The sequence below is a fragment of the Ambystoma mexicanum genome, chromosome 8, assembly GCF_040938575.1.
Source record: "Ambystoma mexicanum isolate Mex_15411 chromosome 8, UKY_AmexF1_1, whole genome shotgun sequence".
Lineage (NCBI taxonomy): Eukaryota > Metazoa > Chordata > Amphibia > Caudata > Ambystomatidae > Ambystoma > Ambystoma mexicanum.
Genome location: NC_090929.1, coordinates 188,376,439 through 188,392,028, shown reverse-complemented (window position 1 = coordinate 188,392,028; position 15,590 = coordinate 188,376,439). Strand labels below are relative to the sequence as shown.

The 15,590-nt window shown below is 46.2% G+C and overlaps 1 protein-coding gene across 1 annotated transcript in view; it reads right to left on the bottom strand.

Moving 5' to 3' along the window:
* Positions 1-10,857, bottom strand: part of PIERCE1 (piercer of microtubule wall 1) — a 106,503-nt gene extending 95,646 nt beyond the window's left edge. The window contains exon 1 of the mRNA XM_069609600.1: positions 10,570-10,857. Within this exon, the coding sequence (XP_069465701.1) occupies positions 10,570-10,712 (143 nt within the window). The 5' untranslated portion in view covers positions 10,713-10,857. The remainder of the gene's footprint in view (positions 1-10,569) is intronic.
* Between the last annotated feature and the right edge of the window lie 4,733 nt (positions 10,858-15,590).

The window sequence follows — 15,590 nt, the reverse complement described above, 5'->3', positions numbered from 1 at the left end:
ACATGACTATGTACATTGTGCATAGGAAGTGAGCATTCATCTTGAGCATGTGTAATGTCCATACTCATTTTTGCATGCACATTTTTGTACACAAGCTGTTCATTTTGAATAGAAGCTGTACATTATTTCTGAGCATGCCTAATGTACATACTCTACATGTCCATGCACATTTTGTATACTAAAATTATATTCATTCTTAGTGTGTGTGTAATGTACATACTTGACATGTCAATGTACATTTTGTATAGAAACAGTATATTTATGCTAAGCGTGCGTTATGTACATACTCTCAATTCCTGTGTACATTCTGGATAGAAACTGTACATTCATTATGAGTGTCCTTAATGTACATACTCTACTTGTCCATGTACATTTGGTATAGAAGCTGTACATTTATTATGTGCGTGTGTAATGTGCATACTCTACATGCCAATGCACATTTTGTACAGAAACCGTATATATTCATTCTGTGTGCCTAATGTACATACTGTGCATGTCTGTGTACATTTTGGATAGAAACTGTACATTTATCCTCAGCATGCGTAAAATACATACTCTACATTTTGTATAGAAGCTGTACATTCATAATATGCATGCATAATGTACATACTCTACTTGTCCATATCAATTTTGTACATTAATTTCAGAGTGTATGTAACATACATACTCTACATGAAAACTGACATCAAAGTCAACCCTGACTTTCATGTGAGTTTTCAGGAGGTGCAATGGTATAATATATGAGCTGTGAAACTCCTATGCCTATTAGGTGTGCGTTTCATAGGTGGGCGTGCTGTAGGAGCACATGCTGTAGTAGCATGCATAGAACCATATGTGTTGTTAGAGCATGTGTCTTAGGAGGGTATGTCGTAACAAAGTCTGCCGTAACGGTGTGTTGTAGGTGCATCTGTCGTAGGTGCGCATATCTTAAGAACATATGTTGTAGGAGAGAGTGTTTTAGGAGTGTGTCATAGGTGCCTGTGTTGTAGGTGCCTGTGTTGTAGGTGCCTGTGTCCTAGGAGTGTGTGTCATAGGAGCACGCCGTAGGACCGGGTGACATATGAGGGACTGTCATAGGAGCGTAAATCCTAGGAGCTTGAGTCGTAAAAGCTTCTGTCATAAGAGTGTATGTTATAGGCACGCATGTTGGAGTGTGTCATAAAGAGGTTGTGTTTTAGGAGTGCATGTTGTAAGAGCACATGTCATAAGAGCATGTGCCTTAGGAGCATGTTTTGTAGGAGCACGTGCCATAGGAGAGTGGGCTGTGGGAGTGCATGTCGTAGGAGCATGTGTCATAGGAGAATGTGTTTTAGGAGCACAGTTTGTGCACATAAATTACATCTGAAAACTGTAATGTCTAAACTGTGAAACTTGTATGCCTATTTGTACGGTTCATATTAAAAATGTACATTCATTACATCTGGTGAAAACTAACATCAAAAAGAGCCATGGCTTTGATGTAATATTTCATGAGATGTAATGGCATGATATATGAACTGTGAAACGTATATGCCTCGTAGGTGCGCGTGTCATAGTTGTGCATTTTGTAGGTGTGTCTGTCATAGGTGTGCGTGCTGTAGGAACATGTGCCCTAGGAGCGTGCATAGTACTAGTGTGTGTTGTTGGAACATGTGTTTTAGGAGGGTGTGTTGTAACGATGTATGCCGAAAGAGTGTGCCGTATGTGCACTTGTCATGGGTGCTCTTGTTGTAACTGCACAGGCCATAGGAGCACATGCCATAGGAGTGCGTGGTGTAGAAGAGTGTCGTAGGAGAGCGTGCCATGGGAGAGCCTGTCGTAAGAGAGGGTGTCATAGCAGAGTGTGTTGTACCGTGTCTCGTAGGACCATGTATTGCAGGCGTGAGTGTCATAGGATCATGTGTCGCATGTTGTTGGTGTACATGTCATAGATGCCCATGTCATAGGTACCCGTGTCATAGCTGAGTGTGTCTTAAGAACATGTGGGGGCGGGTAAATGGATCTGTGCAGTAGAAATACATACAGCAGGAGCTATTCTAGCAATTGGAGATATGAAAAGCCTACTAACCAGCATAATCGAAGATCAGAAGAACACAATTTGGGAGTGAGCATGGTACCCAGGGGTTCAATTATCGAGGGATGCACATGATGGGGCTCCATTTAATAACTGTCGAGCCTGTGTGTGGGTTGCATTGAGAAGGGCGTAGCGAGACAGGCCAGATGTAGGTGCTATAATGGCATGCACAATGAAACATGAGGAGGACCCTGCATTGTATATTCAGTCCATTCAAGAAATGTGGTGAGAAGAGACAGGAGACATAACGTTCTGCGATCATGTATTACGAAAAAGGTCTTCCCACTGAAGTGCAAGCAGAATTAGATAGAACAGTAGGTATAGAAGCGAAAGGATGTGGTGAGATACAAGCGCACATAGCACATTTTTGTAAACGCAAGCGTGAGAATGAGAGCAGCAGAAGAAAAGGCGCTGTGTGCAGTAGCCAAACTAGTGCAGAAGAAACTAGCGAAAGTTAGTATGAAGGGAGCAGTAGTGACAAACCCTACAGATGCGCAACAACAGTCAGGATCATTGCAAGACTGGGCAAACACTTCAGATAGCACCCGACGAGAAACGGGAGGGGTTCAAGGGGTAACTCACAAAAGGGAAGAGCTGGAGGATTTGGAGGATTGCGAGCTCGACTCGGAGAAGCAGGCTGGACATGCAGCAAAATGGGACACCTATCTAAGGACTGCCGAATTAAACCCACCATGCAATAACTGGCCATTGATGGTAGCAGGTACCTAGGCATCTAATAGAAGTGCCAGGCAAATGCCTAAAACGTATACACAAGCCAAAACTATTGGCTTTGTGTTGTGTGTTGTGTCTCTTCTTCCCTGGTCCTGTGCACATGCTACCCTGATGGGACGCCTGGTGCAATGCTGATGAGTGGAATGTTGTGGTGCGAGTGCTCCGAATGTTCCCTGGATGTCAGTTGGTGGCTGAGACACTGTGAAAGTGGGAGCTGGTGGATGTTGCCTGTAACTTCCTTTATACTTACCTTGTAACTTTCCTGCTTGTTATTACCTTGTCAACTGGAACTTAAGTAAAAGAGTTCACTTCCCTACCTGGTGCCTCTCAGGTCTTCTTCGCCATGAGCACATCTTTACACCTTGCCAATGCTTGTTTTTAACAGGACTTCAGTGAGGAACATGCATAGTGCTTATAAATCGAGTGGCTGAAGCCAGACCCGGTTAAGACATTTTTATTACACCAGAGGTGCATTTACAGTTCCAATTAAGTCAGTAACTCTCACTAGATTGCCGTGTTTTGGGCGAATGGGGCACAAACTGGGTGGGAATGACCAGTGCTGCAAATAGACAAAATGTCCTGGGGTAACTTCCTCCACCCCCTCTTCGCATGCGTGAAGAGAGAGTGGGGAGTCGGTGGGGATTGTCAGTGGTGTGGCGGGACTGAGGAGTGGGGCTAGGGGTCAAATAATGTTTGTGTCTTGAACATATGATGCTGGCTGCTTTGCATGAAAACAAAGTGCATTTTGACAATATAAGAATGACCACCAATTTTTCAACATTTCTGTTATAGTAATTCAAATGTGTATTCCTTCTGAGCATGTAATGCACACTTTGTATAATGCGCATTTTATCTGTCAGACTAGTCACCATGATGGTAAAATGAGCCTCGGGTCTACATGGAACAGCGCTCCAGTAAGACAATGCTTAATGGAGCGCAGCTCTGTCTTGTTTCTGCCCAATTCATTCCCTGGGAATGGCATAGGGATTAGGATGGCCAGGGTAGTCAGTGGGTGGGCAAATAACCAAACAACACTTACAAGCTTCGAATCCCGCCTCATGTGCCGTTTCTCCGACCGTCCTCTAATGCAATAGTTTCGTCTTATAGGTAGCCCAAGGGCCACCTAATAGCCCAAACTAAAAAGGAGTTAAAATACGCCTCCTCTGAGGTGATGTTAACATTCTTACTACGTTTTCATTTCAAAGCTAGTCTTTTCCCTGGATGGCAATATTACTTTTCTAATTTACTGACGGCTCAACGAGACTTTAGTTAAAAAAGGAAAGTGGCAGATTTTTTGGAAATCCTCATAGTGACACTGGTGCACAATTTCTATGACAAGACTGGAGGCGAGCATTATGCTTCATCTTCATTTATTACTACTCTTCAGCAGTTCAACAAAACACTATAAAAAATCGTGAAAAGCGTAAACTTTGCTTTCCTCTTTTCCTTTCCTTCTTTCTTTTTTTTTTTTTTTTTTAACTACAATGTCCATGAGTCTCTGTAGTCCATGCCCTTTCCACCAGTCATAACCCACTTCCTGTGCTCGGGCTCCTCCTCTTCTTTTACTGCTCTTCAAGCAGATAAGTACAATTTCTTCCCTCTCCGCATGAATGTATTGACGGGGGTTGAGTGGGAGATTAATCTTTATGAATTCTTTAGATATGAGTGTGTAAGAGAGGAACGCCGAGAGAGCGTGTTAAAAAAAAAAAAAAAAAAAAAGAATATCTTGGTATTTTAGTCACTATAATGGTTTCATAGTGTATTCTGCGTAAAAGCGCGTTGACATAGATTTTCGAGCGCTCGCGTCGGCGCGAGTTTGCGTGGGAGTAGCCCAAGGGGTATCTCAGGCAGGGGCTTATTCGCGAGGCGGGCGGCCCCGTGTCGCAATTTCGGCACACTTGGGGTTAGTCAGCCTCGCGAACGACGCAGCATAGGCCGCGCCGACATCCGAGAGCAGGCCCCATCTCCGCGGAGGCGGGCCGGCTCCCGCGAAGTTCGGTGCGCGGCCAAATGCTCCGCAAGCAGCCCCCACCCTTGTGTGGGAGGAGTTAGGCGCATAAGCGCACGTGCCGACAGGTCGCTCCATGGCGCCACTGTCTACAGAGTTCACCGACTACAGTACACTCGTGTACAATCATTTCTGATGATTTTCAGTCGTGCGACTTGTTTCTCTGATTTAGCGGTTATAGCGACCGCAAGCGCCGTGTTTCCTATGAAGCACATTGAGTGACGATAAAGTCACGGATTGGGAGCTGCAGAAGGTAGAAACCGACGGAGCTCTTACACTGCCAAGTAGCAGAGGATTGGCGCAGCAGAAGTGAAGGCTTCTCGGAGCCACGAGTGATCGCGTCTAGGTGCAGCCACTGAAAAAAAAAAAAAAAAAAAAAAAAAAAAAAAAAAAGAAAAGGGGGAGCGCAAGAGTAAAGACGACTTTACGAACCCCAAATCATCAAGAGGAGCTGTGGGCGTGCTAAGACACCTGACTCAGGTATTTTAGGCACAAGCACGAGAATGTCAGAATTTGAGTGGAGCGAGGAGGAGCAGTCCCAGGACCTCGCGGCCAGCTTCAAAAAAGTGCTAGGAAGCTCCCTCATTGATGCAGTGGCAGAGGGCGTCAGACCCCTACAGGAGAGGCTGGAGACGTTGGAGGCCATGCTTTCACAGCCTAGCAGCAGCACCGAAGACTGGAGACGCACGCCCACGGATCCCGCGATAGAGGGACGTAAGGGGAGTAAGCTAGCCCTCAAGAGGAAAGCCTCTGACGACCCCCGGGGCTCTTTGGAAGGGGCAGATGATAAGGCCCCAGAGGTGCCTGACGCGTTCGCGAAGCTGAAAGAAGCTTATCTGCAACGCCAGACAGTGCCACACCTCATGACCCCCACTCCAGGGGAGGACAATACAGGGGAAGACCCTGACTCGGAAGACGAGAAGGATGGATTCCAAGCCTCACTAGAGGACGAGGAGATAGAGCAGGAGGACTGGGCCAAACCCAGCGGGGGCAAAAGACTTCGTAAAGAGAAGCACCTCCTCGAGCCACAAGAGGATATGTTTGACCCCGATAGCATACGGAACCCGAAATCCTCGGAGTGGCAACCATCCCCCCGGGTAGCACAATACATGGCAGCTAGGTTGCGCAAGCCTCTCGACAAGGAGGTGAGGCAGCGCCTGCGAGCGGAATGCCCGCGCCCAGATCTCCCTGGAAAAGTAGCGGAGGCCCCTGAGCTCGACCCGAAGATGCTGACATTCGTATCAAAAACAAATAAAGACCCGCGCAAGGGTATCGATAGGTCCTGGAAAAGCTGCCAGGAGAAAGTTCTGGACTTAGCAGGCCCTCTCGCTAAAATCATGGACCTGGCGGAGAGAGCAAGGGACACGGGAGAGGAAGTTGACCCCGAAGCTCTCGCAGGATGGGCGCAGAGAGCAGTCTGCCTTCTGGGGAACGCGAACTGCGCCATCGCTTCGGAGAGAAGGAAAGGCCTCCTGCTCAAGATTGATTCTAAGCTCAGCGACCTCTCATCGTATGAGGCAGGAGAAGGGGCCCAGGGCCTCCTGTTCGGTGAGACCTTCGGTAAGGAGATGGGCCGATTCGTAGGGACATACGCTTCGCTCGAGAAAGCCCAAGCATCGATTCGCAAGATATTCCCGAATAGAGTTTTTGGAGGGACCGGACGCTACAGAGGCCGGGCGGCCGGTCGGACCCAAGGCGGAAGAAGGCCTCAAAACCCCAGAGCTCAATACTGGGAGAACAAGAGTCAGGATACTTTCTTCCCATCCAGAGGGAGATTCCCAAGAGGCCGCAGGTCCAGAGGATCAGGACGAGGTCAAGGGTTTACACCAGGTGAGAGCGATTCAGTATCCTCCGGTAGGGGGGAGGACGCGCATGTTTTTAGAGAATTGGCGCAAGCTTTCCAGCGATTCCTGGATACTGCAAACCGTCAGAGGTATGAGGTTAGATTTCATAGAGAGGCCAGTGCAAAAGGACAGGCCGCGGAGCCAGAGGCTAGCGCTAGCGGAACAGGCGCTTTTAGACAGCGAGATAGAGCAGCTACTGCGCAAGCGAGCGATAGAGAGATGCGAAACGCCACCCAAGTTTGTCAGCAATATGTTCCTAGTACACAGGAAGGAGAAGGTACGCCCAGTTATCAATCTCAAAGAGCTGAACGGTTGGATCATATATCGCCACTTCAAGATGGAGGGCATACATCAGCTCAGGGACTCCCTAAGGGAGGCAGACTGGCTGACGCGCCTAGATCTAAAGGACGCGTACCTCACAGTACCCGTGCTCGAAGAGTACAGACCATTTCTAGCGTTCCGATGGCACGGACAGTTTTGGCACTTCAAGACGATGCCGTTCGGGCTGGCCTCGGCGCCCTGGGCGTTTACGAAGCTGATGAAACCAGTAGCGGCAGCGATCAGGGAGAAAGGCGTCAGACTGATAATTTATCTGGACGACCTTTTGCTCCTAGCAGAAGACCGAGAAGTGCTAGTATATCAAACAGGATGGGTACAAGACCTCCTACTATCTCTAGGATTCCTAGTGAATACAGAGAAGTCAGATACCGTACCAGCTCAGAGGCTAGATTTCTTAGGGTTCGTACTAGACACGAAGAAAGCGACCCTGGAGCTGCCAGCTCGGAAAATGAAGGACATAAAGAGGGAGATCAGATTATGTCTGGAGAAGAAGCAGATATCTATCAGGACGCTAGCGAGAGTAGTGGGGCTACTAGCAGCATCCATTCAGGCCATATTTCCAGGGCCTCTGCACTACCGAGCGCTACAGAGATTAAAGATAAGACACCTACAACAGGGTCTGAAGTATCACCAGAAAGTACCCCTAGATCAGGACTCCATTACCGAACTAGAGTGGTGGTTGAAGAATATGGACGCCTGGAATGGGCGAGCCATATTCGGGGACAAACCAGATCTGGTAATAGAATCGGACGCCAGCCGGAAGGGCTGGGGGGCCAGATGTGGGACCCTACAGACCGGGGGCAAATGGAGCGAAGAGGAGCTCCGGCTACATATAAACTGCCTGGAGCTACTGGCAGGATCGTTCGCGATCAAGGCATTCACAAGAGGAAGAGTGAAATCTTGTGTGCTGCTGAAGATGGACAACATCTCCGCAGTACGTTACATAAATCACCTAGGCGGTACGAGGTCCAAGATGCTAGCGGAACTAGCAAAGGACTTCTGGCATTTCTGTCTACAGTCAGAGACGTCAGTGATAGCGGAATACCTGCCAGGCGAGCAGAACATAGTAGCGGACTGGAACTCGCGTTACCTGATAGACTCCAGCGATTGGAAGCTGGACCCAGTCGTGTTTCAGAGACTGGACAGGAGATGGGGTCCACTGAAGGTAGATCTGTTCGCATCCCGGCTCAATGCACAGACGAGCCTATATTACAGCTGGAGGCTAGATCCGGAAGCGCAGGGAACGGATGCGTTCCTGCAAGAGTGGACAGGAGGACCGCATTACGCTTTTCCCCCCTTCGCAATGTTGAACAGAGTTCTAGCGAAGTGTCGGAGGGAGAGAGCGGAACTGGTGTTGGTCGCACCGTTGTGGAAGTCACAAGTGTGGTTTCCAACGCTAATGGAGCTACTAGCAGACTTACCCAGAGTGCTTCCCGAAGGAGAGCGATTGATCACGGACCCAGCTGGGTTGTGTCATCCTCTGAGAGTGAGAGGGACACTCCCCTTAGTCGCGTGCAGGATATCAGGAGACGTTGGGCCCTGCCAGGAATTTCGGAGCAAGCAGCTCAGCTTATCGCAGAATCCTGGGCTCCCTCCACTAGGAGGAGCTATGACGCAGCTTGGGCAAAATGGACAAGCTGGTGCAAGGACAGAGGTGTTCATCCCGTTTCAGCACCTGTAGTGGTAATTCTAAATTTCTTAGCGAACTTACTGCAGGACGGGAAAGCTTTTCGTACGATAGGGGTGTACAGATCAGCTATATCAGCGGGACACATTCCAATAGAAGGAGGGCCAGCAGGAGAACACCCCGCGGTAGTCAGGCTCGTTAGAGGAGCAAAGTTCAGAGTGCCACCAGTGCCCAGATATAATTCGACATGGGATGTGGCGACAGTATTAAGACTATTATCGGATTGGCCGACGGATAAATGTCTTACCCGTAAACAACTATCCGGTAAGCTAGCTATGTTATTATGTCTAATCTCATGCAAACGAGTGTCAGACGTTAAAGCTCTGGAGATTAACAGACGAGCTTTCGGACCGGAAGGAGTCACGTTCTCTATTGCTAGGAGAACCAAGACAGGTACCTCCACAGTGCATTATCCGTATTTTCCGGGCAATTCGAAGTGGTGCGTTGCACGGTGTATTAAAGAATACGAGAGTAGAACAGCAGAGAACAGAGCAGCGCAGGTTACCCAGTTGCTAATAGCGCGCAGGAAACCCTATCACGCCGTAACATCAGCTACTATAGCTAGATGGGTAAAGGAGATCATGCATGCAGCGGGTGTGAATGTGGACATGTATGGAGCGCATTCAGTGAGGGGTGCGATGGCATCGTCAGCAGCGAGAGCGGGAGTGCCCTTGAATGTAATAATGCTAACAGCGGACTGGTCAAACGACCGTACCTTTAAAGAATTTTACTTTAAGCCAACAGAGGGTCTGGCTAGTACAGTGTTGGGCAGCTTTGAACAAGCATAATGCTCGCCTCCAGTCTTGTCATAGAATATAGATTACCCCTGCTATCTGCGCAGGGAGTATTAATTCTATTAAAGACTAGGAGGCGAGCATTAAATTCCCTCCCGAAGTAATGTACTGTACTAAATGTCGTTGCATTATATGAGTGAAGTACACTACAGACGCACCACCCTAAGACTTTCTATTTCTGTTTCATAGGGGAAGATCAGAAGAATAACTGATGGCCGTGCCGTAGCTGAAAGTAGCAGACCGGGAGGACACCGGCGGTGGAGTTTTAAAGTTCAGAAGAACCTTCGCTCTGTTGGCGAGGATCAGTTAATGGACTTGTGCAGTTTCAGAGCGAGTAAAAGCAGAGGAGGAGCCCGAGCACAGGAAGTGGGTTATGACTGGTGGAAAGGGCATGGACTACAGAGACTCATGGACATTGTAGTTAAAAAAAAAAAAAAAAAAGAAAGAAGGAAAGGAAAAGAGGAAAGCAAAGTTTACGCTTTTCACGATTTTTTATAGTGTTTTGTTGAACTGCTGAAGAGTAGTAATAAATGAAGATGAAGCATAATGCTCGCCTCCTAGTCTTTAATAGAATTAATACTCCCTGCGCAGATAGCAGGGGTAATCTATATTCTGCTCCATTAATTAAAGATTTGATTACCATTTGCAGATGGGAAAGCAAGGCAGCTCCCCTCCGACCATTCGTGCCACCTCAGAACGGTGGTGCTGGAACCTGGAGGGAGAATGCGGCTTTCCACTCCAGTTTTTGCCGCAGCTCGGAATCGGGCACTCTGTCGTGTACCGTACTAAGGTCCAAGCGGTTTAAGTATGCTTGTGTTTGTATTCGGTTTAGTGCAGTTGTAGGCGTGGTATGAAAAGTATGCAATACTCATCTTTGAGGTCGCTGACCCATAATCTGTAATGCACCCGAGAGTTGTGGCACATTAAAAATATAACAACAGTTTTCGGTAACTGGGGCACTTATGGAAACAAATATAACACAGTGTGTCATACATCTCACGATGCCTTATAAGTCCAGGCAATGTCCTTTTAACTCTATAAAGTCGGCTCAAGTGGGAGCTTTCCTAAAGAAAAAGCCCATGCATCCGTCCCTCCCCCTCCATCAGCCTCACCTGTAGCCCTTAAAGCAGCTGGGGTAGTTGAACCTTTCCGGCAGATCCTCTCTGACTCGATAGTAATCGGCTGTTTTCTGAAGCTCTGGCTGCGCCGTGGGGCTCGGGGCTGGGAGCTGCTCCTGCTCCTCCGCATCACACATGGCGGGCGCCGTGGAGGAAAGGTGGCTAAAGGAAGACTGGAGGGCCCACAGATCCAGTTGGCGGGGTCAGAGACTGCCCATGTTCGACAAGCACTGCGGCCGCAGCAGCAGCCTGAGTCCTGTTTGTCTGTTTGTTGGAACTAAACAATCCTGGCAACGGTTGCTCGGCAACCACACTATGCAACAATGTAGCTTCTTCGAGGTATAGTTCGCCAGTGAGGAAGGGATAAGCATTGTTTACGTCATCTCCGTGCAGAACCATCCTTTATCATGTTCAACAGTCATTAAAACTTTAGCTGTTGCACTGGCAGAGAGAAAGCCGTTTGCAAAATGAATTTCAGAGACAATAGAAGCGATTTTGTCCCCTTTATATTGAGCACAGAGTGTGACTTTTTTTAACTTTTCTTTAAAACGTGTTTGGGATTTTATCATATTTCCCATTACCTTAAATAAACGGAATCAAGCATGTTACTATACAGCATTTAAATAACCACGCATGCATGATATTAAGTTTTGTATGTTCCTACTATAATGTGTAACTATCTACCCCAGTGAACAACAAACTTATGGAGCTGTAACAAGCACTGTTTGTTGTAGCTCTTACTATTGCTTCATGTATTGCATGAGTAAGGGATGTAGGTCTTATTTTAAGAATTTGTATTCGGATTTGGGGTTCGTTTTGATTAATCACGTCTGTAGGATAGTCCAGTTTAGTTTCATTTATTGAATGCTTCATATATATATATATATATATATATATAGTATATATTTATATATATTACACACATAATGTAGCGGATATGTAAGAGGAGGTGAAGTGGACACTATAGAACGTTAGGCTCCTTGTTGGAATAAAACGCTATGAATGGGGGCATGTGATTAACATGAAAACATTTGTGAGCAACCTGTTGGCTAATAAACAGGATATGGCTACATCGTCATGCCAGACTTGCCAATATACACTGGACAAAAAGCAGAAGGATGTAATGACCCCAAAGATCAGGTAGCAGCGAACCTCGGTCCTCGGTGGTGGAAAGCGTAGAGTGAATGGATTATCCTCTGCAGACATTCCCAGCATCCTAGAAAGTGCCTGCAACCACAGGAAACTGGTGTATAAGTAACAGTCTTGACCTATAAATATAATAGAGATTAATTCACGGCTGCATTTAAGAAAAGCATCATTGTTTTTTGAACCAACAAAAATAAACGCAAAATATGATCATTTTCTTTGTGTCCCCGGTGAGGAGAATTTCGTATTTTGAACACAGATATAAACCAACACAGAGAACCAGTAGTTTAATTGTTCTCCAAAACCCCTATTTAAGGTTATTTAAAGGTACCGGACTCCAAGAATCATAAGTCTCAAACAACAAAACTGAACAATGAGACCATGGCCCACCAAGGAGCGCCAGCGAGGGAACCAGTTGAATCTAAGCACTTTCTGTATGGATTGCGAACATTCTTTTCAGTAAAATAGAACATTAATGCTGAGTCACCTGCCCAGGGTTGTAAGCTCCAAATAGAGTTCACATGAAACTGATTGCCCACAACATGAACCGTCCACACCAATGCACTGCCACAACCTCATTAGGCAACATCTTATCTGGTTCTAGAAGATCTATGCAAGTGTGCAAGGAATTAATAAACATGACATCACCTTCGCAGAATTCTCTGGAATACCGCTTAATGGCAGCTGCAGTCTGCCACAAAAGAATAAAATGTGGTCCCATGTATATTAATACCAAAGAACGATAATGCCATTTTCTCAGAAACATTAAGGAACGCTGTTCTGGTGCATTCATCTAGTTTTGAGAGCTAACCGCTATATAGCGGGTGGCATCAAAGCAAGAGTTACATTTCCCATTGTATTCTCTATTATTTTTCCTGTTAAACATACAAGCTCTGCTGAGGGTGGCTGTGGACAAGTCTTAGGGTAACCCCCGGCTCAATTCAGCCCTGCATGTTGGGGGGTTGAAAAGAATTCACGTGCTGCTTTCACAAATACACACATATACACATACATTTCTTTGGGCCTTCTGAGATCACTTATTTTATTCTGCTATAAGGTCACTGTTACAGTGGCGTGTAGGACTATCATTGTCATTTAGAGAGTTGCATTCTGGACACATAGACCAAACCCTTAACAACTGCCTTTTGATTATGATCACGCCCAATAACCACTCGTTCAACAACACATACTGTGGCCTACGAAATGGAAATAGACCGGAAGCATCATAAAGTACTTAAGAAACGCAGAATCCTAATGGACAACGACCTAACACTAGATCCCAAGTCAATTCAGTAGTGAATAAATGCTTCTTCCATCTACGCAAAATCAAATGGACACTACCCTTTCTCACCTTCCCACATGGAATACTTGCAATCATCTATCTTGTCATCTCAAGAATAGACTACGCCAACAGCATATACCTTGTAATGCCAGACTACCTCACAAAAAAACTGCAACGTATACAGAATGAAGCAGCAAGACTACTCCTCAGACTCGGTAAGAGAGACCATATCACACAAGCACTAAGATCCCTACAATGGCTACCAGTCAAGAAAAGGATTTATTTCAAAACACTCAGCATCGTCCACAGAGCAATTCCTGCAAGAAATAATCTCCATCTATAGACCAAATAGAACCCTGAGATCTAGCAATGATGGACCCAATGGGGAATGGGAATTTACTGCTGCACTGCAACTCGTGATGCAGCGCCAATAGCATCAGACCAAGTAGCAGTAACGCTATTTGCATTGGCGGTGTCCCAGCGGTATTACCACTCGGATACCACCAAGGCTCTGATAGAGCCCATAGTAGCTGGCTAAAAAGAGTTATACATATAATGTTTAGGATGGCCATTGGAAGAAAATCGACGACGACCTCTGTTAAGAATCAACCCTGTTACCTCAAAAGACGAGCCTAGGATTGCAAATTGAAGAACTGATGGAGAAGATGTGTTTGCAAGCAGAATAAGGGAGTACCTTGGCCTAGGATCAAGAAGGCTATTTCGAGAGATGGGTGCAAGGCACAAAGGAAGTCGAAGGAATGGACCATGTGCATAAGACCTATTTCTGCTAAGATTAGGAGAGACAAGGGCACTTGCAAGTGCCAAGTACTGAACAATCACAAGGGCAAAAGCCTATGTGAGGTGGACTGAGCAAGTCTTTTAAGGCCAGAGCGAGTCTGCTTGGCATCAGGGAAAATCTGTTGGCCTTTCATGAACATTTGAAAATTAACTAAACAATGTTGGGTGTCCTGACCCACGTTTGAGCTATCATGCTGCAACATTTGGTGCTGTGGGCTTAGAAAATCCAAGATGGCCAAAAAGCCCACAAGTGGGCCAGAATCCAAGAGAACCACGCAGTTTGTGCGCACACCAAAATGGTTACCTAACTTGCCACCCACCAGTGTAAAGAAAGATCTTTGTTAACAAAATCCACTGTTACTGATGTCAAAAAGTTGCTGAAATCGTGGCTCATTGAACCACTTTAAAGATTCAACCCTTTTGTGGGGTTCCACATAACCATCTTACTGTAAAACAATGTTAAGCAAGGATTATTTACTACCATGTAAGAACCATTCCTGGTTAGAATGCATTAATCCAAGAAAGATCCCAAAATTGCATGCAGTACCAACAAAATCCTCAATGATGCGCTAGCAGTCTAAACTCTGACAGGAGAACTGAGTGCAGTTGCTGACAAAGGGATTTGACTCAGCTGACTTCAAAGGCTGCATTTTAATTAAAAATTAGCCACCTGCTGTTCCCAGAGGCCTGAAGCCTGGGAAACCCTCTCACCTCCAGAGATTCACACCAGGAGTTAGAATCTCACATGACCTCTTGATTGATAGAAGGCAGACTGGCTGGGAGCCTCCTGGAGACCACACCACAGGCTCTTGCAATTGAATAGGATATGTTGATTTTGACTGTTTCCTGTCAACAAAGGTCTGCCTGCCAGAAGACACATGTGACTGACCCACCCAAGTCTTGGAGGCGGACTCCAACACTCTGAGAACTGAATTGAAGGCAAAATATATTTTTTACAGAAACACTGATAACTCTTTGTAATCAAATGACAGAAATGTATAACTTTGAGAGCCTTAATTTAAAAAATGTACCTTCAATTCAAGCCCAAACTCCAATTTGTGTGATGTTCTGGGGCAAAACCCTGCTATTTATGTATACTACAGACTCTGTGTTTAAGCTAGAGACATGTTAATTTACTGGAGTATGTATGGACAGGCCGTGTACATGTGTACAAATCTGGAGAAAAGTATGATGTTGCAAAACCACTAAAAAGCACAAAATATTGCCATTTCTGAATGCAAGCCCCCAGGAAGAGCAGAGTTTGAACAGGGGCTACCGTCAGTAAATGCATGATGGATGCATGTAATTTCAAACCACTGTGCATCTATGAAGTGTGCATTTTGATCAAATATAGATTTTGTGGGCAAACTGACCAGGGGAGGATCCTCTGACCCATAAAACCTACAGCATCACTCTGACTCACAGTTCCTTCCCCAATCATGGGAGAGGGGAGAATTGGGCCAATGGGCAGTTGAGAGAGGGGCTGGCCAGTGATGCTGCACACACACCCACTTTCAAAACACATAAAAGCAGACAGTCAGGACAGATAGTGACATTCTATTCCATCTGCTGCGGGACGCTCTGCCGGGAAAATCCATACTTTACCTCCATCAACCTCCAGAGAGCCAACATAGAGACTTCAATCTATCCACCTTCAGAGACCAAGACTTTACTTCAGAATTTGTAGCAGAGAGGTCAACTACAAGCTAAATCCCTCTTTAGCAGGCCTCAAATCATTGCCATTATCACAGCCAGGCGAGCTGTTTGAATTCTTTGCAAGAACTCTTGC